Source organism: Clytia hemisphaerica, unplaced genomic scaffold (assembly GCF_902728285.1).
Source record: "Clytia hemisphaerica strain Z4C2 unplaced genomic scaffold, Clytia hemisphaerica genome assembly, whole genome shotgun sequence".
NCBI classification, from domain to species: domain Eukaryota; kingdom Metazoa; phylum Cnidaria; class Hydrozoa; order Leptothecata; family Clytiidae; genus Clytia; species Clytia hemisphaerica.
In genome coordinates, this window is record NW_027103811.1 from 455,812 (window position 1) to 479,615 (window position 23,804).

Below are 23,804 nucleotides of genomic sequence, written 5' to 3' on the forward strand. Positions count from 1 at the left end.
GCATCTAATCTCATTAAGAGCCAAATAATAAACAACCAAATATCATTAGCTAGATATATTATGAATGCATTACAAAAAATGATAAAGAAATAAAAAAGAGACCATAAAAAATCAAACACTACAAAAGGTTATAATAATTACAAATTTAAAAAAATGCAAAAATGAAAAAAATGCAAAAATGAAATACGTAACAGATTTTCAAATGACGCTCACAATAAAAAAACAATAAATTCAATTATAAATTAGGATTAAAAATCACATTAAAAACAAATCATTTTCATTTTAAATTTATGCAGGGATTCCAGCAGTGATTGAGGATTCAATGCCACATTCATTTCCTCCACGTTTAATCTTGAAAAACCCTTTAAAAAAAGAAGCCAATATAATATATAAACTATTTCCAACCTTCTCACTTTTCATACGCTATCAAAGTAATACACCTATCAACCCTTGAATGTGCAGTTGGCTTCCGAAGGGCCTGGGAATGAATTTACAAGGAAATAACATCAAGATTTTTAAAATCTTTAAGAATGTCAGACATTAACCTGTAATCTCGAACCCAGTTTCCTCAGATAGAAAAAAAAATTCTTTCTGAGCAGAAAACGAACCTTTGTTTCCCCAGTCTGGATTCCATGAGTTGGCAACCAACCTACATAAATGATAGATTAAAATATTACTTTCGGCTATCTAAGTCTTGTAATACTGATGAAAGGCAGGAAAAAATGAGTTAGTTGCAAATACCTGCTTGCAAAATTGAAATCCGGATACTTACATGGATTTTAGGAGATAAATGTTGGGTTCTTTTCTTAATGTAAGTTTTATTGAAACTGTCTGAAACTATTTGCAGCAAAAAAAAATTTATTATTAAGGTCACAATTTCGATATAGATTTTCCTTACCAGTAAGGTGTTCCGTTCTCAGTGCCCCATCCAAGGATTTTGATGGCATGACCACCAAGTTGTGATCCAGTGGTGTGTTGATAAACACCTATAACAAAAAAGAAAAATGTTATTTTGTTGGCATCACTAACACTGATCACACAAAGTTAAAGATACATTATTTATTTATTAATTTTTCATCAGACAACTCTACTTGAAATACTGTCCAAATCAAACAGGAGAACTTTTAAAATATGGGTAATTTACATCTTTTACCGCTTTAAGAGTATATCCAGTATAAGTGAGCCAGCTCTACATATTTCAAATCTTCCATGAAATTCAAACCTGATTTGTAGTTGGGGAAGTCAGCATAGACAGTGAAAGCTCCTTCAACTGGTCCATTGGTCATAATGTCTGTCATGATTTTGGTTTGGTCGCTTGAAACAGTGTATTTGGTTTTAACGTAATGTCTGTCTTCAGTGTAGCTGACATTGTAGCCTAGAACATAATTTGGATTATTAAATAATATAAATCATTATGATTATTGATATTAACTTCAATAACTTTTTCTTTTCATATTTGTTATTAGGTTTTAGAAATTTCATGTTTATTGTACACCAAATTTAGATAAATAACCTTTCCACATGATGAAAATAGATCAAACCTTGTCTGCATTCTTTCTCACAGCTTGGTGTATGAGAATCTCCAGAGCATGGTTTCAAGTGTCCAGTAGTGTGGTGTTCACAGGCTGGGATGCTGTATGGTCTACAGCCTTCCTTGGTACTGTATTGTCCACCGGTAACACATCCAGTTCTTTTGAAAAAGTTCCAGGCACCTCCGAGGAAACCTCCATTGCAACCCATTCCACACCAGAAACCACAACAAGAAAGAAGATCTTCAGCAGAGATGTGAGGTTTCTTTTCACCGTTCGATGCAATACAGATACGATCAGTAAAAGCTTCTACAGCACCAAATGCCTGTTGTGAAAAAATATATAAAATTTTGCTAGGTACAAAAAATCAGCTCAAGGAATGAATTAGTTAGCCATCTCTGTTATAAAAAATACAAGACACTCCTAATCCTAAGATCTTTAGAATAAATTGTGAGGTTAGGCAAAAGCGATAGACACAACTGCAACGCCCTCAAACACAACTTCCCATATGACGAAGCATAAATAGTGAAAGCCTTTTTCGGCCAATGGCATAATCCCTTCAGTGCTCTTTAGATTTTGTTTTAAATTCTTTGAACAACATACCCAGCAGCTGCCACAGTTTCCTTGGTCACGGACTTCTTTTGTGCTTGGACAAATCTCTCCCCATTTTGTACGAGAGTCAAATTCATCTGGCAGCTCAACTGTTTCAAAATCTTGTTTCTCTAAAATAAAATATCATGAAAGAATAATTATCCCCTATTCTCTAAAATATATTTAGATGTTTTATCTGAAGAGTGTTCCTAGAGACTTCTCTTAAAATGCCCAAAGTGAAGAATAAAAACGACACTAATGAAATATAAGAGTGTTCAGACCGTATCAACTCAATCAATTCTTGTCTTATAGAACTCATGTCAATGTCACATGTGTCATCCAACACTCAAAGTATATTATTTAACTTCCAAAGTAAAAGCAAAGAAAAAACTTGTATAAGATAAATATTGAAAAGATAAATATTGATCAAGTGATAATCATGTGTACCTGGCAATGATTCTCTGATGGGGTCATCAAGAAAAGTTCCACATAAATGCTTCAAATAAGCATGGTCAACATTGGCATCAAAATTATGACCGGCTTTCCATGTTGTTTGTTTACTATTGACTTCATCAATGATATCTTGAAACAAAGGGTTGTATAAACCATTTTGTGATGGTTTTGCAAAAGCAACTGATAATAGACAACACAATGCCAGAGCATTCATCCTGCAAAAAATTACAGCACTTTTTAACAGCTAATAATTAGAATTTAGCTTCTAATAAATATCAATTACAGTTATAGTATAGCAGTATGGAATTAAAATACTTTCAGACATAATTTTGAATTTTTTATTTTATTTTGCTTTTTTGAGTAGTGAATCTTTTTGAAACAGAGATGACAGTTCAAAAAATTACTTGATTTTTGCCAATTGTTTTAATAAACAGGGGTTTTAGTATCATTTTATCATGAACTCGAGCATCAGCAGTTTGTAAAATTTAGGGCAAAAGGGGTACCCCAATAAGTAGCTCAATTAAGGGCCCCATTGGGGTACCCTACCTTTTAAGGGCTACATACACTACACAATATATTGTCAGGCAATATATTGATGATATATTGCTGAGTGTTAGAAATATATTGATAAGGTATCTGCAAGTTATCTCAATTTGCAATATTCCAACAATATAAATTTCTTTTTATAATAAAGCACCTGTTCTTTACTCCGTACATTACGATCTGAAAACTATATTGTGAAATATTGTTTGTCAATATATTGTGTAGTCTAAGTAGCCCTTTAGGAACACCCAGATGGGGTTTAAAATAATATATGTCTTCTCACAAATCCAAAAATTATAACCTGAAAAATCGGAACAGGGGCTAAGGAGGTATTTCTGTACAATGGTAATCATACTCATCTTTTTTCAGTTTTAATTTCAGACGCCATTGTGAATTATATTTTTTCGATGTCTGTACATTTCTCATTACCTCTATGAAATTGACTAGTTTACCCTCGGGAGTGTAGCACCTTTGGTTTAAGCTTTTTCAAAGTTTGATTTGATGTTTTGTTGTAAAAAATTAACTCCCATCTGGGTGTTAACAAATTTGTTTTGATACTTCAATCAAGTTTATCAATTAAACTTTTACCATCCCATAATCACAACCAAATGTATTTTTAAAGCATTTTAAAAGTACATAATTTGAAGAAGTAATTTTAACAATCTAAATACACAATTTAATCACATCAAATATCCAGACGGTGTCAATTGAACAACTTCAAACAAAAATTGCAATCGAACCAATTGAACATAATCGAACGCGATAGAATAATTGCGATTGGATTGTAGATTGTAATCGAATCTCAATCGCACGGCAGATTCCTGGGTAATCAGTGGTCAAAGCAAGATTTTCGTCTGAGACGGAAAATGGATTTTACACAGCAAATTAGCACATATTCTTGAACTTTTGGTGAATTATGCAGGATTTTGAGACGGAAAAGTCTCTCTATATACTTCTCTGAGACGGAAATCCGTCTGAGACGGAAGAACTTTTAACACTGGGTAATATTTGATTGCGTTCGAGTAAGGTTAAATTGGTTCATTGATAGTTGACTATGTTCGATTGATTGTCAATTACATTCGATTAATCTTCGATTTCGATCGATTACGATTATGTTTGATGAGTTTTTCACTCTGTTAGAGCTTTCTAGAGTATGGGCGGCTGAGTGCCTAAGTACCGTACAAACAGTATAGACCTAACTCTTCATACAAAAATTACGGGAAATGCATGCTTGGACTTTGTACCTTATGCTGCACGCAAGCACTTAAGCCAAAGTCCTGCAAAGGTGGGACAAAAATCAGTTTTTTGAAGTTTGCAGATGCTAATCAAAAATTAACCCCTGTTTTGTGACATTTTTTATGTCATCCACTATTTTACTCATAGAATGAGGCCATCATGTGGCTTACATGTCAAAATACATCCATGGTTAAGCTGAATAATTTATCTACCTGTTGCAAAAAGAACGAAATTTTGTGGCTTACTCAACTTAAATATATTAAAGCATGAAGTGTGAGTAAAATATGTGGCTGACAAAAAAGCCACATTTAACAACGCAAAAGTATGTACATTTAACACTTTTTGGAAAATTCAGCCTTTCTTCTTTCAAGTCTAGAAGGTCCCATTCAGAGATCACTTTTCAATATCGTGTGGCTTACACTTTAAAAAAAAACTAGAATTTTTTATCTGCAGCCACAATTTTGACTCAAATAACAAAATTTTTTTTTTAATCATATCTCCACGTTGAGGTCTATTACCCTGTGAAATCTCTATGGCTGACTCAAAAAATATGAAGAGTTATTCCAAAAAGTTGATTTTGAGCATTTTTTACAATGTCACACTATTTTTGATTAGCATCTGCAAAAAAACGCCACATAGAAGATTTTTCAAATTCAGTATGTGAATAGAGCAGTAAAAAATACAACTTTTCTATTTTTTTTTTCATTTTTTTTTTGCAAAAGTTCTAGGAATGAAAATAAAGGGATAATGATGATTGAATACTATCCATTGATGATCCACGGCACTATGGTAAAGCTAGAATCGCTCCGCGAACTCTTTGCTTGAGAAAATGATTGACAGATTGAAGTTTTTCACCCGCGCAGGCGTTCTCAGCTCAATCCTCGGACCGCACTAAAAATGGTAGACTAAACTGTGATAGATCATTTCGCTGGAAGTTGTTGGAATGTTTACAAGGCTGTTGACAGAAAATTGGTTTGTTTTATTGTCAATGATGATAGTGCGGTTATTAATTTTGTTAGATCTGACAAATTGATGTTGGTAAGTGCACTTTATAGTTTTGATTCCCATTGACAGTGTAGCTGGAACCTCGATATTCCAGGATTAGAAAAAGCTATACCTGTCATCTACTTTCTTTAAGAATCAACAAGCCATCAACATCGATAAATTACACACATTTCCTCAGAAACTTTTAAAATTATCCAATCATCTGCCATTATACTTTCTTCAAGCCGTTCCAAAATTAACCAATCGGGGTAAGGTATTGAAATTCCTATGGGAGTTCTTTTTTGAGATTTGTAAAATAGCTAAGTCAGCAAAAAAACTTTTCCGGGGGGTTTGAGGAATAAACGTAATATTCAACCTATATTTAAATTTGCGCTCAAAAATACTTAAATAAATAAATAAATAAATAAATAAGTTAATAATATTCAATATACTATTTGTATCTCTCAGAAAATAAACACTTACATAACGACATAGTTTATCATTTGGAATAGCCCCGTGTTTGGACCATTTTATCGTGGGCGCAAAATAGGGCGGAAACTAAGTAGCACCCTCAGTGCAAGATTGCCGCCTCATCTTTATTCGACCGCGCGAAAACGCGAGCTTATCATTTTTTCTAGCGCGCTCAAGGGAAAAAGGAAAGTGATCGATATTCTTTGAAGGAAAAATGTCAGAAACAAACCCAAAGACCAAAAGATGTATTTTGTTGTTGAGAATCGATCCTGTGAAGATGAACAAATTTCTGCTATGCGTTCGAATTTCGATCTTCCTTAAGGTAAAGAGGTTGCGAGATTTGGGTTAGCGAGGCAAAAATCGCTAAAAAACTAGTAAAATCGTAATCCTCAAAAATCGAAGTTCCACCCTCACTGATTGAAGAATCATATTCTGGTTTTCAAGTTATTAGATGCTGTTTTAGAGCTTCAGAGCTAGCCTGACAAAGCGAATAAAATCTAATACAATTGAATCAATTGAACGTAATATTGAACGTAATTGAATACAATCAAACATAATTGAAGCAATCGAACGGCAAATCCTGGGTAATATTCGATTGCGATTTGATTGCGTTTGACAATCGTATTGCAATTATTAGATTGTTTTCAATTGCGTTCAATTGATTCGGCATTCGATTCGTTCGATTGACACCGTCTGGAAATAGCAAATATCAAACATTTTTTGTTTTGTGTTGTTTTTCTCTAGAGACTTTTTTCCAGCGTGTGCGATTGATTGACATGTCAAAGTGACAGAGTGTCGATAGCAGATCTCACAATTTTCTGCGGAAGAACAGACTTCTTTTGATATCTGTGACACAGACTGTCTGTGTTTGGATGCTTGCTTGCTTCACAAGTGTTTTAACCGGTATTCCAACGAAGCCATATTTTGGTTTGTACAGAAATTTCGCCCGCTCAAATCAAAACAACAAAATGGTCAATCTCACTAAAGTAAAACATTGCCGCCACGGCATTTCCCTGGATAAAAATTCTGGTCACGTGATCATCCGTGATTTTAGACCAATGAAAACGCTTCATTTCCCCAGATTAAAGTTGTGTCTACACTAACACGCGGGAAGTACCGTAGGTCGGGGAAACTTCGGACAGATTTTCAAGTTTTTTCTTTATTTCTCCTGGAATATGAAAAAAAGATCAACCAAACTTACTGTACATAACATTTGTGTTATTGTCTTTCAGAAAACAATCGTTACAAGTAAATCAGCCAGGTCATTATGAAAGAAACACCATCTCAATTTCAGAAAGGTCAACTTCTTAAAATGTTAAACTTCGGAATGATTTGCCGTCACTCCAACGATCTACCATCATGACTGGATACTGCGCTATTTCAAAACAAAAACATTGAATTTGAAGTGCCATTTGTTGAAAAATACCAAGAGACAAATTCGTGTGAGCCGAGAAATTAACGACAGAAAGATACGAATTGCGCTTAATTGGTCATTAATTTTCTGGGCGTGCGATGGAAGTGTGAATAATAAAACTAATCAACCAATCATTAGTTTTTATGGACGCTAAACACATGATGAGAGGGTCTTCCTCAGAGTGAATTGGTGAAACAAACACGTTTTATAAGAACTTTTTCAATTAGACTGTCTCGTTTCCTTATGATACTATCATATCGTTATATTTCATTAGATATTTTTCTTATTTTTCGCGGGACTTTTGGATGCTAAGTTCTGAGTATTATTTTTTTCGGAAGCCCATAAACTTTTCCGACTTTCAAATAAAGTAACAACGGTCTTTTTAAAACACCCTTGTGTCGAATCCCGCTCCACTTGAAAAATTGGACCGAGATTTCGCACCCGGTGGGGAAACATCTTTTCAATTTCAACCTCATTAGGAAATTGAAAAAAGCACTTCAAAACGATCCCCAACAAATTTTGATAAAAATTTCAACCCTATTTTTAATTTCGCTTAGCGAAAGTATTACGATAGCCTTTCTGCGGCGGCGGCGGGGGAGAATTTTTTTGGGGCGAAGATTATGGCGTTGGCGTTTGACCCGGGCGTTCTCTTGTTAGTTGGTTCAGTATATACTATGGAGATAATCATAAGTCGCGTTTTTTTTGCTCGAATATTAATTCCACAAATTTAAGCATATAACTGATTGTTTTTTTATTTTTTTTCTTATAAGCATATACTTTATAAGAATCAACTCAATAACTCATGATAGACGGTGATATACCTTTCGATAATTAGTTCTTACAAAGTAAACAAGGGACAGCAACAATATAGCATATTTATTTTTCTTTAAGCATATACTTTATAAGAATCAACTCAATAACTCATGATAGACGGTGATATACCTTTCGGTAATTAGTTCTTACAAAGTAAACAAGGGACAGCAAATAATATGAGCATATTTATTTTTCTTATAAGCATATACTTTATAAGAATCAACTCAATAACTCATGATAGACGGTGATATATCTTTCGGTAATTAGTTCTTACAAAGTAAACAAGGGATGGCGAACAATATGAGCATATTTATTTTTCTTATAAGCATATACTTTATAAGAATCAACTCAATAACTCATGATAGACGGTGATATATCTTTCGGTAATTAGTTCTTACAAAGTAAACAAGGGATGGCGTAAAGTATGAGTATTTTTACTTTTCTTGTAAGCATATACTTTATAAGAATCAACTCAATAACTCTTGATAGACGGTGAGATACCTTTCGGTAATTAGTTCTTACAAAGTAAACAAGGGACGGCGCACAATGTGAGCATATTTATTTTTTATAAGCATATACTTTGTAAGAGTTCTTAAAAATTAAACAGCAATTGTTCTTAAATTGGTCTTATTTTTTTAGCGATTTTAAGCCTCCTTGTTCTTGTAAAATTGTTTCATCAAGGCTCGATGTAAAGTAGATTTCAGATTAGCTTTAATCTCTACTTCTTCTTTTTCCCATGCGGTTCAAATTCTAGGCGAAATTTTCGACTTCATGTCGTCTTGTTTATGTGTTGTTTTGAGTGAAGATCCACCGGGGCTGTGTGAAACATGGGTGTTATAGAGATATAAGCGAGAGAGCTAAATGTTCATGTTCTGTTTCAAGTTTTATTTTTCGCAATATGGGAATTTAGTTTTGATTCCTGTATACATTCCCGTATTACGTATACATGCACTTTAGTAGTTTCAGTGAAATCGGAATCAAAGCAGCATAAAGCCATCGCTGTGGACAAATGGGTGTTTTTTATACAAGTCAAGTGAAATTTAATGTTTGCCAAAAATATCGCTTTAAATAACTTAAGTCACTGTTGACTTTCATATTCAACTTGACTATACTAGGAGGCCACTGCTTTTTTCTACACAGCCAGTGGAATAATAAATCCCAGGCTTTGATGAGGTTTCCAATTTATCAAGAGATAGAAAATTGACTTTCTATTCAACAGTAGACTACAATTTTGATTTAGATAATTGTTCGACGATGGACCAGGTGGACGTGCGAGGAAGTTAGCGCGATCAAGATCGTGGTTAAAAGTAACCCAATATACTACACAAGGCTTGCAACGAAATGCGTACTGTAAATCACGAATTAAATACTAATTAAATGTTTTGTTACCAGTGGGACTACGGGCGGTTCATAAGTTCGTCGATGCAGGCTTTATAGATTAGATTAAAAAGAGATGAAAAGAAATAAATACAAAATACCTACCGAGTAAGTAAGAGCTTCAATGGTAGACTAGAAACATAATATTGTACGTAATTTTGCTTCATTACCGCTGTATATGTCTTACCTTATTTTAAATAAGACACCCCTATCTCACAGTGGCCCCGGTGGATTTTTTTCCAACAGAGGGGATAAAAATTTCCATTATTATTTTTGCCAAATTTTCCAGTGGGGCTGGAGGATCTGTGACACAGGGGTGTAATAAGCACATACCATTTGACGGGTTTGAAATTTTCGAACTTATCGTCTTTTGATTTGAGTTAAAGGTTAAATGTTACGATTACGAAATTTAGTTTGTTAATACAGCCAAAATATATCGACTATATACACCCACTTGCGCATTTAAGACAATAGAGCAAGTATGTCGGAAGCATACGAAGGAGTGCAACGCTCGTTAAAAGACAATGAATTTACAATTACAAATATCTGGTTCCTCTGATAAGTTCGATATGGTCTAAAACCACCTATAACCCTCCAGTAACATAGTGATAGATACAGAGGTTTCTTGAGTCAAAATGATTTGTAAGCCAGCTGTAAGAACCATCGGCTGTCATATCACCAAAGCAGCCTTTTTGCTAATGATATTTCGATTATCAATTTGCAGTATTTTTTTCACCGGGGACACATTCATTACCATTAGGCAAAGAAGGAACAGGTAAACAGGTTCTATCACAACCATTCAATACAAAATGTTTAAGTGGAAACACCCCTGTTATGACTACCGAAATGATAAAAGTGTTTAACCTATTTTAGCTATCGTTAAGGGGCTGAATGATAATAACTTAGGGGTAGTTTTCACGTCAAAGCCGCAATAAAAAGATTATATTTATTTTGGAGAAATTAGGCACCTGGATCTGGCCAAATCACTGATCACTTTAAGCGTACAAACGAGCACAAAGTTTTGCGAGGCCGAAATAGCGCAAAGTTTACAACAAACTTTCACGAATCGTCAAATTTGAAATTTTTGGCATAATTTTATAGTTTAATACCTTTTATAGTCGAAGAGCAACAGTCTTTATCGGATTTAAGGTATATTTTTCCATTTTAAAGCAATTTTCATTCAAAAGTTTTCATTTATATCCAACGATTCGCGAAAGTTTCTGCTCGCGAAAGTTTGTACGCCTAAAATACATGCACTACTGTATGTCATACCACCATGGAAAGGGTATGACAAATGCGTCTTCAAGTGTACCGGAGGCTCTTTAATTAGTTATGATAATCTTAGATTTAAATCATTAGAATTTGCATCCAACGTATTATGTGGATCAGATAGCGACTTACAAGCAAGCTTTTTCCAAGAATTATTTGACATACTCTAATGTTCTAATGAAGAAAATCCACCATCATCGACTTCTAATAAAAAAAGGGTTTTCCCTTTACCTTACTTTATACTAATAAAGAACCAAATTATCTGCACGTTTATCATCAATGTCTGGTGACGTCAGAACAAAGTTCTTATAATATTGCTTCGAAATCACATTATGTTTCTCTTGGGATTCGTTTAAAGAAGATCTTTCTCGGCTGACGGTAAAGCTATCTCGCAGCGACTTCCGGCGAATTTATAGAGAACTTTGAAGCGCTATTGAAGATTAGAATGCTATTTTTAGCCCAAATAACTTTAACGTTACATCATGTCTCCTCTTTTCATCACGTAAATAAAATTATGAGGTTGCCGCTTTAGATATCCAACAAATTTTTACAAGGAAGATGGTAAAATATCGTGGTTTTCTTCAATTTCTTACCGCTTTAGATATCCAACAAATCTCTTTACAATGGAAGATGGTAAAATATCGTGGTTTTCTTCAATTTCTTCTTCGTTTTTCTTTCGGCTTTCCGTCGCTTGATATGTATCGTCGAGTGTGCTTCATTTCTGAACTGTGAAAGAAAAAAGTACGATAAAATGTTACATCCTCGCGAAGTAATCACTTGTTAAAGATTTTAGTCCGAAGTTTCCTTCATTCCGAAGTTTCCCCGACCTACGGTAGTTAGAAAAAGAGAGAAAAAACCGGGGGTCAAATTAAATTTTTCTCCCTTCTTGCGGCAAACATAAAAGACTTTAAGAGGCCATTTATTTAAGAAAGGGGTGTTATACCATAAATAAATTATGTAAGTAAGTGATATTTTTTAAGTAACAAGTTCATTAACAATTTTATTTTGAAGTTTGTTTTTAAAAACAAAACCCCCGTGCTAGATGATAATTTCATTTTCTTAACTTATGGACCCATTTGGAAGTATTTGTAATACAGATCAATTGGCAGTGTAGTTGCAGCCTACACAAGAATTGGAATCTTAAGTCTGAAGTCGTAACTCCTTGCCAGTGACCCCGCAGAGAAATTTTTAGTTGGCAGACACTGACTTTAGGTTGGTTTGGAAATCGTTTTATTTTGAAATGTAATCTTCACTTTAGATGAATACTTTTATTTATTTGGATTCATGAAAGGTTCAAGGTTTGTTTACTTTTTATTTCAAATTATTTCATTGATTTATTGAGCTGCAATTTAGCTGATTGAAAAACAAAGATTTTTGATAGTTATCAGCGTGGGCTTGGCCGCCATTTTGAATTTTGATTTTTTCTCCTGTACTCGGCAATTTAGAGGTTGTTCGTAATACGCGATTTGGCTTACGCGTAACACTTGTGCGCGAATGCGCGCGATCACATTCACGCATTTCTACTCGTCCCAAATATTTGTTCCTTTTACAGTATGAAAGCAAACCTGGTGAGTGTAGTGTATTCACATTATATGCTATCTACGATTTGCGGTTGTGTTAATTAATTGACTTTGGAGGTTTGTGGTCGTTGGTGGTGAAATAATGGTGGCCGCCCCGAATTGCCGTCCCATGTTTTGCCAGATAGTCCCAGGTTAGAGCTGTTGACCGTACCTTTTTGAAGCACCCCCCCTATCCTGAATCTTCTAATTATATTTTTGGATTTGTGAGAAGACACAAAAATAATTCATTTGGAAATGTCCAAAATGTATAGAAACATCAACATCAAAAAAGAAAATGTCCAAGCTTGTGTGCCTAGGAGGGCTTATGGAAATGAAAAAATCTTAAATAACATCAAATTTAATGAAAAGCTTTACCTGACAAGTCTTTGTCTAAACAGCAGTTGAATTTATGTAATAAGTAAGAATGCTTCTTTGATGACTACTGATTGCCTGCTATCGATGCGAAAATTGAGGTGGGGAAAGCAAAAATGAAAGTGAAAGTATTTGAACCCAAGCCTCTGAGGTACAATTATGTTTCAATAGCTGAAATGGTTAGGTTGAGAGAATTATCACATGATAAGCGGTGTGTTTTGATGAAAATCACATGACAACTCGTTACCAAGCTTCTAAAAAAGCCCGCGAAAATCAAACCACGTGGTGAATCATAATGGTAGTCGCAGAAGCGGCTAAAGAAGAAATTCGAAATTCGAAAAAATATGTGTGGAAAAATGAAAAAATGAAAACGGTGATGGAAAAAATTAATGGTAATTTTTTTTGTATGTATATTTTTTCTTTTGGGCAGTTCTTAAGAGTCATCACTGTCCGTATAAACAATCAGAAAATATTAGGAAAGTGAGGAAGTGATTTTCTAGATTTTCTAGTATTTTCATAGGGACGGGCAACCTCCGCCCCTCGTCCCCGTGTATCCCAGGCATTATTTACGTTACTGATTGACGCCAGAGAATACCCTGGTGTTGGCTGATGCGAGTTCCCCCTCTCAAAATTACCATTAATTCCCCCTCTCAGAGGGGGAACTTCTCAAAACAATACGTCATAAAAAAATCGGCAGGTCCAAATGCATAAAACATAATGCATATTGCATAATGCATAATGCATAATATTTGAAAATTGTCAATTTTAGAGGCTATAATAAAGAGAATTTGAAAGATAATACTTTCAACAAAACAAATATACCATTTTCTACCAGATAAAGGGTAGAAAGCTGTAAACTTGAATTTTGGAAGATGAAGAAAATGCATGATCCACTGAATTGAAAATGCTTGTCGCCATTTTGATTTTCATAGTTGTATTTTACAGAACGTAGTATAGTGTAGAAAAAACACGAAAATATCTTCTCCGTATATTACTTTTCTAACTCAAAAACGTAAATTTTACGGCTAGTTCGAAACACGGGTCACGGGTCACGGGTTACGGGGCACGGGGTACGGGTCACGGGGCACGGGTCACGGGTCACGGGGCACGGGGCACGGGGCATACAATTTACAGACCGGAAAAAATATAACGATATCATGACGTATAATTCATAACACGTACTACATAACACATATAATAGTACTAAAACTACTAGCATAGTATGTCTGAAACAATTATATTCGAATAGTATTATCATAAAAATTTTTTAAATAATATGTCACCCACAAATTTTGACAAAATAATATTGAATGACAAAAATATTGTCAAAATCATGAAATATAAGGCCTCTGAACCAATTTACAGCAAAATGTTTTTTCATACTCAATAGGATGCTAATCATGTGACTGGATATAGACTGACATGTTTTAAAACGATTAAATGCTGCAAGATAGTGGTTTTAGAGATATGAGTATAATTACGTCATTTTTATTGAAAATTCATAATGGTAGGTGGAAAATATTGACACATTTATAAAATACCATCTTTTCTACGTTATTTTCCACTAAAATTATATTCATACTCAAGGTGATGGAGGGGATATAATAAGATATGATTTAACAATATATCATTTTCTTGAGAAAGCTCGCTTTTCAGGCGATGGGAATTGTAATATGTATATTACTTAAGTATAACATATAACATGCATATAACACTAAAAGTGTATTATTGATAATATAAGCTTATTATATGTATGTAATATGTTGCGGTGTTTTCTAGTCTGCATTATACACGACGCAAACTTCGAAAGCACGTGGAAAGCACGTGGTTAGGTTTTAGCGTTTTAAATAGTCATACGTGGATAAAATACCTTAAAATTGATTTTTTCGATAATTTTTAGTGTTTTTAAAACATTTTCTGTTTGAATTACTTTGATCTGAGCTGCCCCGTCACCCCGTGCCCCGTGACCCGTGCCCCGTAACCCGTGCCCCGTGCCCCGGACCTGTGACCCGTGACCCGTGTTTCGAACTAGCCGTAAATTTTATGGCAAGATCTTTATTCTGCGGTTGGTTCGAAACGCAGGACACAGGACCCAGGAGGCAGGACACAGGATGCAGGTCAGTGCTGACAGGTCAGCTTTAATTGCTGTAAAAGACAAAGAAAATGTTTGAAAAACACTTGTAATTGTTAGAAATATCATTCTGAAGGTATTTTATTGGTCTAGAACCTTTTTAAAGGTCAAAATCTATCCACATGCTTGCCACGTGCTTTTGCATTTTGTGCCGTGTATAACACGGACCTGTAATACTTGTATTATATATTACATATAAATCACGCATGTATAGTAGCAGTTATCTTTTCAATGTCATTGACATGTGACATATAATTATATGTTATACACAAAATACATGTGTTAAAAATATTTATCTCATCTTTAAACAGCCCCAACAGGAAAATAGCTATTTCACAATCGCTATATCATATCTCATTATATATCCTGCATCACCTTGGGTATGATAACAAAAATTGACTACTAAAATAGCGTCAAAGGTTTGTATTTTAATTATATCAATATTTTCATTCCCTATCTCGTATTTTTGATGAAAATGACGTCACTATTTTCATATCTCTAAAACAGCTCTCTTGGAGCATTTAATGTTTTCAACATATATAAATCTATATCTACTTGCACCATCAGCATCCTATTGAGCATGAAAAAACATTTTGTTGTAAACTGATGTACACACATTGTATTTTGTGCTAGCGTCATCATTTACATAATTTAAATGTCATTTTGTCAATATTTAGGATTGATGGCTTGTCATTTAAAAATCTTTTAAATAGCGTATTTTGTATAATATATAACTTTCCATTGCGTATAATGTTTTTAGAAACATTTTATACATTATATGTTACGAGTGTGTTACAATTTTCCGGTCTGTAGTTTGTATGACCTGCGTCCTGTCTCCTGTCTCCTGCGTCCTGTCTCCTGCATTTCGAACCAACCGTTTATTCTGGGTTTTCTCAGAGATATTTTGAACAATTTCTAATAAATTTCAACGGGTTTTCCTTCTTACAAAGCATCAACCATGTGAATGCTTTTTGCTAGATAAGCCAATATCCAGCCAATATAAATTAAAGAGCTTCATGCAAAAGCTATAGATCAAAGAAAATAGACTTCAAATCTTTTTACATTCGAATGTTTATGGGGAAACCGTTCTGATCTATTGCAACATCTTCTTATTATTTATGCAGACCGAAAACCCTTTGTTTGATTCGAATGTTTTCTTTTTCGTTCGGATTCGAAAAGTAAAATATCATATGTCTGGGGAAATCCCTCCGGAATCCCTCTAATTGGAATGTTTATTTAAGAAACTCTTCTAAAGAGGTTTTTGCGGTTTTAGCCTCTACAAAGGAGAGTTTTAGAAAATATAAAATCGTTCTGTAAATTACATAATACTATTATGCATTATGCAATATGCATTATGTTTTATGCATTTTTTACCTGCCGGTTCTTCGAACGTTTTTTTGCCAGCTGGGCATATTTGAAGAAGAAAAAGTTGAGTCTATTATTAATTCTTTGAATGTTAACAAGGCCCATGGGCGGGATAATATTTCTACTCGTATGGTCAGAATCTGTGGTAAGTCTCTAGTAAAACCTTTGCTTAGTACCTTATTGGTATTATATTTTGGGTGTTACAAAATTTCGCGGATACTTAATTTCACGATTTTTTAGGCCAAATTTCGCAAAATTTGATATCGTTTAAATTTTTCAAAAATACAAAATCGCGAAATTAAATACATGCAAAAAATTAAAAAAATAGGTCAAAAATCGAAAATACCTATTTTAGTGGCTAGGGCTTGGTGCATGATATATACGTGTATGGCCAAGAACTAGTACTCTAGTAACACTACACGCATTACTCTAACTACACTACACTCACTCAGTGTGCATGATATATACGTGTATGGCCAAGAACTACCGTGCATGTTACACTACACGCATTACTCTAACTACACTACACTCACTCAGTGTGCAGGATATATACGTGTATGGCCAAGAACTAGTACTCTAGTAACACTCACTCAGTGCTCTAGCTAATCTCCATGCTCTCACTACACTCAATGTTCTCACTAAACTCACCCCACTCACCCCACTCACTACACTTACCCCACTCACTACACTCACCCCACTCACCCCACTCACTCAGTACTTTAGCTAATCTCCATGTTCTCACTAAACTCAATATTCTCACTAAACTCACCCCACTCACTACACTCACCCCACTCACCCCACTCACCCCACTCACTCAGTATACTCACTACACTCACTCAGTACTTTAGCTAATCTCCATGTTCTCACTATTAAACAATCTTGTATTTTATATGTAGCAAAAATGGGCCTACGGGCCTAATGTTACTCAAATATATAGATAGATAGATAGATAGACTAAATTCAATATTCTCACTAAACTCACCCCACTCACCCCACTCACTACACTCACCCCACTCACCCCACTCACTCAGTATACCGTTTAGCTAATCTCCATGCTCTCATACACTCACTCACTAAAACCCCCCACCCCACTCACCCCCCTCACCCCACTCACAGTATCTCACTACACTCACTCAGTACTTTAGCTAATCTCCATGCTCTCACTACACTCAATATTCTCACTAAACTCACCCCACTCACCCCACTCACTACACTCACCCCACTTACTCACTACACTCACTCAGTACTGTAGCAACCTCCATGTTCTCACTAAACTCGATATTCTCTCACCCACTCACCCCACTCACCCCACTCACCCCACTCACTCAGTATACTCACTACACTCACTCCGTTTAGCTAATCTCCATGCTCTCACTAAACTCAATGTTCTCACTAAACTCACCCCACTCACCCCACTCATTACACTCACCCCACTCACTCAGTATACTCACTACACTCACTCAGTACTTTAGCTGATCTCCATGTTCTCACTAAACTTAATATTCTCACTAAACTCACCCCACTCACTACACTCACTACACTCACCCCACTCACCCCACTCACTCAGTATACTCACTACACTCACTCAGTATTTTAGCTAATCTCCATGTTCTCACTAAACTCGATATTCTCACTAAACTTAGTATACTCACTACTCTCCATGCTCTCACTACACTCAAGAGCAGCCACCGGCTAGAAAGTATTAATTATCTGTTCTTAGGGACCCTTTTTCCTGGAAAAACTATCTGTTCTGAATCCTGGGCTCTCCTGGATTAAATCATCTGTTCTGGGAAAAAATGGGACTCCTGGAAATGTATATCTGTTCTCTAAAAATATTATGCTCCTGGAAAAATATAACAGCTATTCTCTAAGAAATTTAAAATGCTCCTAGAAAATGAGACCTTTTAAGAAAATTTTGAATTTTTTTCTTTTTTGATAATATTCCACTCCGGCTTATCTTTTTAACGATAACAAGACGAACTTGAGAAGTCGAAAATTTCGCCTAAAGTTTGAACTACACATGGGAAAAGAAGTAGAGATGGAAGCTAATCTGCTGAAATCTTCTTTACACATCGAGCCTTGATAGAACAATTTTATAAGAACAACGAGGCTCAAAAAATTGACCAATTCAAGAACAATGGTTGTTTAATTCTTAAGAACTAATAGCTGAAGGGCATATCTTCGTCTATCAAAAGTTATTGATTTGATTATTATAAAGTATATGTTATAAGAAAAATAAATATGCACATATTTCGCGCAATCTCTTGTTTACTTTGTAAGAACTGATTCCCAAAAGTTATATCACCCTCTATTAAGAGTCATTGATTTGATTCTTATAAAGTAAATGCTTATAAGAAAAATGAATATGCTCATTGTGCGCCATCCCTTGTTTACTTTGTAAAAACTAATTCCCGAAGGGGATATAACCGTCTATCAAGAGAAATTGATTCGATTCTTATTGCTCACGCAGGAGCATAGCGACGAGGAGGCACTCATAGCTTCAAACATAGATATTGGACTGGAATCTCGAAATTTTTTTGTATGTGTTGTCGCGCAAGCATCCCCGTAGTTAGTCTCTTCCGTAAATGTTCGGTTTTTTTCGGGACGGCAGTAGCAATGATTTCAATTCTTTTTCCGGAATCTTTAAAGAAATTTGCTCAAGTTTTCAAATGTACATTTGATATTTTTGTTCAAACTGTAATTTATCTTTGTCTGTTATTTTATTAATAACTACCTTTATTGTTTATAGAGCTTCTTGAGCTTTAAGGACCATCATATGGTCGTAACTCGGGAAGGTCTTTCTTAACTTGGTAAAACAAGATACCAGCAAAGCACAAAAAAGTAGAATTTACGCATATGAAACCAAAATTGAATGACAATCAATGTAAACAAACTTTTTTTTTTGGTCTTCAAAATAGATTTACCTCACTTAGAGTGTTTTCACTGTTTGTTCAGTGTGGTAAATCTATTTTAAAAACCTGAAAAAAGTTTGTTTACGTTCGTTTAACTTTATAGGTGCACATTCAACTTTGACTTTTTCATACAGTTGTGATAGCCTACGTAATAACTTACGCTCCAGTGGTTTGGTGAAATAGCTCCAATTCTGGCTTTCCAAGTTAGGATGGACCTTCCTGAAGGCATTTAACGGTGGTTAGACTAGGCACACAGACAGTCATATAGAAACATTAGAAAGTGAAAGTATATAGCTATAAACTCAAAAAGTCTAGCTTCCTGAAGGCACGTCTCTTCATTGTCTGTGCTGTGAACATCTTAATGGCTTCAATCCTTTCAGCTTGGAGAAAAGATTGCATCAGAAAAAGTACTATGCTATGCATTTGAAAAACATTTTAGGCGTATTTCAACTTTTCTCGACTCTACGTCTGAATGGTTATTTTTCTTTTGACAAACAACATAGAAGGTTTTGCTTGAGAAGTGCAATCACAGCGTAGGCAAGTGGACCCCGGGCCTTAACTAGGACTGGTTTCTTTTTCACCCTATTTAAGATGGCGCAGAACTTTTTCATAAATTTATACACAGTATTCTCTTGACTATTGTTCTATAGGCAAAGTAGCAATTTGACGTCAAATAGTCAAGACGTGTTCTGCATCGCTTTCAAAAAAATGGTGGAAACTCAAAGAAGCATCGAAATTCGCTAAATATGAACAAAAATTGCGATAAAAACACCCAAGACCCACCAATTGAAGCAGCAAACACAACTGCAACATGCACCCTTGTTACGTGTATTGATGATGAAGATCAAAATCGACTCAAATGCCGTAGCTGCCAACGTATGGTACATTACGAATGCGCACAAATGCCACTTTACCAACTGCAAATATTCGCTAACACGTACAATAATCAATATGTATGTCACAATTGTGTGCGAATAACGAGATCCTTAAGAAGTAAAATCGGAGAAAACAAGTACCATATGATGCAAGAGCAGATTGCTAAAAAAGACGACGAAATCAAAAAACTCAAAAAACAACTGACCAAAAACCGAGAAGTCATCAACAACGACATCGAAACAATGCTAACACAAAAGATGAGCGACCTAGAAGCCAAAACAAGGAAAATGATAAAAGAAGAGATACAACAGACAAAAGATTTTATGAAAGAGTCATCCCGTAAAACCTACGCTGATATAACGAAAGCACACAAGGAAAATCTTAAATCTGTTGTTGTGGAACAAAAAGAGAGGAGAGGAGAGAAAAACGAGACATCGAATCAAGAAGAGAAAACATCATAATTCATGGACTCTGTGAACAAGCTGAAGACACGAAAGAAGAAGATCAAGAAGAGGACAGAAAGGAAATTGAGGATCTGCTCAAAGATATCGGCATCCGCGACATCAAACCAACGCATCAACATCGTATTGGGTTCGAACATGAAAAATCGAAGAAAAATCGTCCGATAAAGGTGACCTTGCAAAGTGAAGAAGAAAAAGAAAGAATGAGCAACCTTAAAGCCTTAAAAAAGTTTGGATATCATCTAATCATCACTGATGATTTCACCATCAATGAAAGAAGAAAAATCAAGGAGATGTGCGAAAAAGCTAAAAAATGGAACTCCGAATGTGATGGTGATTTAATTTGGCGTGTGAGAGGAAGTCCCAGAACAGAAAACCTTCACTTGATAAAAACAAACAAAAACTTTGCCAACCAAAAGCTGTCAATATCTAGCCTCAGTAGCAGCGACGATGAGCTGCCAACAAAACATTAGTCTTTTTTAATTGTAAAGTAGCGTTGACTTTTATTAGCCTTTGTTGCTACCTTTTCGTCAACATGAAATAAACTATTACTTACTTACTAGAGAATTGTTGGATATATAGCAGCCAATGAAAAAAAACAAGCTATTTCTGATTGGTTACCTTGTTGATTTATTCACTGCTATATATTTCACTCTCATATATTTTGCCTACAATCTAAGATCTCTGAGGCATTATCGGAAAAGGTCTATTATGAATGATTATGACATATATTGTTGTAAGAAAGAAACTAGGGGAAAAAGGACAAACAAGGAAATATGAAATTTAGTAAGATAATGATACCATAATATTCGAAAGCATCCAACGAGGACCTTTTTTTAAATATCTGTTTCCCAGACATAGCCTTCCCGGAAAATTTGATCTGTTGGCCGAATATTTCAAAAATCTTATTCCTAGAAATGAAGATCTGTTTCTCCGCAAAACCTAAATTTTTAATCTCAAAGTATCTTTCCTAGAAAATTTGATCTGTTTCCACAATTTTCAGAATTAAAATTTTGATCTGTTTTCCCAAATAGGATATCTGTTCCCCTCTCCTGAAAATTTTCATCTGTTTCCCTTTCTTTTTGTTATTGATATCGGTTTCCCCCATAAAGTTCAAGGTCTCTCCTAGAAAATCGGATCTGTTTCCCCATTTTTCAAAAAAAACAGATATTTCGGGAAATGGGCTCGTTGGCTGCTTCTGAATATTATTGAGTGTAGTGAGAGCATGGAGATTAGCTAGAGTACTGAGTGAGTGTAGTGAGTATACTGAGTGAGTGGGGTGAGTGGGGTGAGTGTAGTGAGTGGGGTGAGTGGGGTGAGTTTAGTGAGAACATTGAGTGTAGTGAGAGCATGGAGATTAGCAAAAGTACTGAGTAAGTGTAGTGAGTATACTGAGTGAGTGGGGTGAGTGGGGTGAGTGTAGTGAGTGGGGTGAGTGGGGTGAGTTTAGTGAGAACATTGAGTGTAGTGAGAGCATGGAGATTAGCTAAACGGAGTGAGTGTAGTGAGTATACTGAGTGAGTGGGGTGAGTGTAGTGAGAGCATGGAGAGTAGTGAGTATACTAAGTTTGTGAGAATATCGAGTTTAGTGAGAACATGGAGATTAGAACTAGTAATCCCATGGTTATGAGGGAAATTCGGGATAAATTTCCCGAGGTCAATTTTGAAATTTTTTGAAATTTCCCGAGTGCAACGAGGGAAATTTAAAACATTTCAAAATTTGACCGAGGGTAATTTATCCAGAATTTCACGAAAACAAGCATGGGATTCCTGGTTAATCTTATGGTTTGGATTGAAATTCTAACAATTCTGAAAGACGTCAATTTAACACTGGAAATCAATCTGAAAATTTAAAAAGAGGTCAAAAAAGTCATAGAAACGCGAATCGAGTTTTAATTGGATAGTATTCCATTTACTTAAGCCTTCGAAGTTAGTAAGAAATTCGAAAAAGGTGATGAATTTCCAAACGATGAAAATTTCACTTTTGCGGGAAATTACAAAATCTAGGAGGGAAATTACAAAAGCTAGGAGGGAAATTACAAGTTCGCGGGAAATTACAAATTAACGTAAGCAAAAACGTCAATCGAATTTCAATCAACCATGAGATTAGCTAAAATACTGAGTGAGTGTAGTGAGTATACTGAGTGAGTGGGGTGAGTGGGGTGAGTGGGGTAAGTGGGGTGAGTGGGGTGAGTTTAGTGAGAACATTGAGTGTAGTGAGAGCATGGAGATTAGCTAAACTGAGTGAGTGTTGTGTAGTTATAGTAATGTGTGTATTGTAACATGGGTGTAATATGCACGGTAGCTCTGGACATGTTGGCCATACACGTAATTATCATGCACCAGCTCCTTTCCATTTTAGTACGGTCCAATTGTGTAAAAATTGTGCACAAAGGCACCCAAGCATGAAACTTTGCACAATTGTAGTTTAGGGGTCAAAAATGGATTTAAATCTCAGACCCAAAAAAGTGGCACCTGTTTGTGTATTTTACAGACCAAAACAGGTTCTCAGGCTAAAATGAATTTTTTTCTCCAAAGTATGTCATGTTACATACCGTTGGAAAGCATTTTTCATGCTCGTTTAGAAAAACATTACAACCTATATCTGAAAATGACGCCAATAAAAGTTATTGCGGAATGTTGTTTGAAAAATGACGTAATTACTGCCGTCATCAAAAACTCCAGGACCACCCAAAGACGTTTATTTTTGTGAAATTCAAGTCTCATGCTTGTACGCCTTTGTGCATAATGTTAATGACTTTTGGCACATTTAGACTGCACTATTTGTTACACTTAGTTACTATTTTTGTCACTAGTTTTGTTACTATTTTTGGTATGTTTACACCCAATACGTTGTGTTTCAAGCAAAATCAGTCATTTTCATTCTTTATTCCTATTTCTTGAAAATGCCCAATTTAGTAAATTGGGAAATTTAATACATGTGAAAATTTCCAGAAACTGGCAATCGCGAAATTTAGTACACACGAAAAACGTTTCCTCGAAAAAATTTCGCGAATGTAACACGCAAAATATAATACCAATAAGATATATTCAATCTTTCCTTGTCAGTCTGGTTTTCGGGAGGTTGGTTTTCTCAGTTGTTATCCATAACGCATGATATTTATACAGGGTTTGACAAAGATCCGTCTCTAGATACCAGGGGGATGTTTTTAGATATTTCAAAGGCATTCGATCGGGTGTGGCACAATGGCTTACTCTTTAAACTCAAATCTTATGGGGTGACTGGACCGTTGTTTTCCTTAATTCGCAGCTTTCTTGGCGGTAGGTATCAGAGAGTTGTGTTGAATGGGAAAACACCTGAGTGGAAGCGGATCAATGCCCCCAGCAAGGCTCGATTCTTGGTCCATTGTTCTTCTTAATTTATATTAATGATCTTCCAAAAAACCTTGAGTCAAAACCCAAGATCTTTGTTGACGATACCTCTTTA

At 35.3% G+C, this 23,804-nt stretch overlaps 1 protein-coding gene across 1 annotated transcript; it reads right to left on the reverse strand.

Moving 5' to 3' along the window:
• Positions 1–42: 42 nt before the first annotated feature.
• On the reverse strand, positions 43–12,784 carry LOC136806583 (cathepsin B-like). Its single transcript, XM_067063173.1, has 8 exons — positions 12,615–12,784; positions 2,568–2,788; positions 2,133–2,251; positions 1,542–1,854; positions 1,223–1,375; positions 899–986; positions 609–649; positions 43–362 (listed from the first exon to the last, which is right to left on the reverse strand). Exons 2-8 carry the CDS (start codon positions 2,785–2,787, stop codon positions 289–291), a joined length of 1,008 nt encoding a protein of 335 aa, XP_066919274.1. The 5' UTR covers position 2,788; positions 12,615–12,784; the 3' UTR covers positions 43–288.
• Between the last annotated feature and the right edge of the window lie 11,020 nt (positions 12,785–23,804).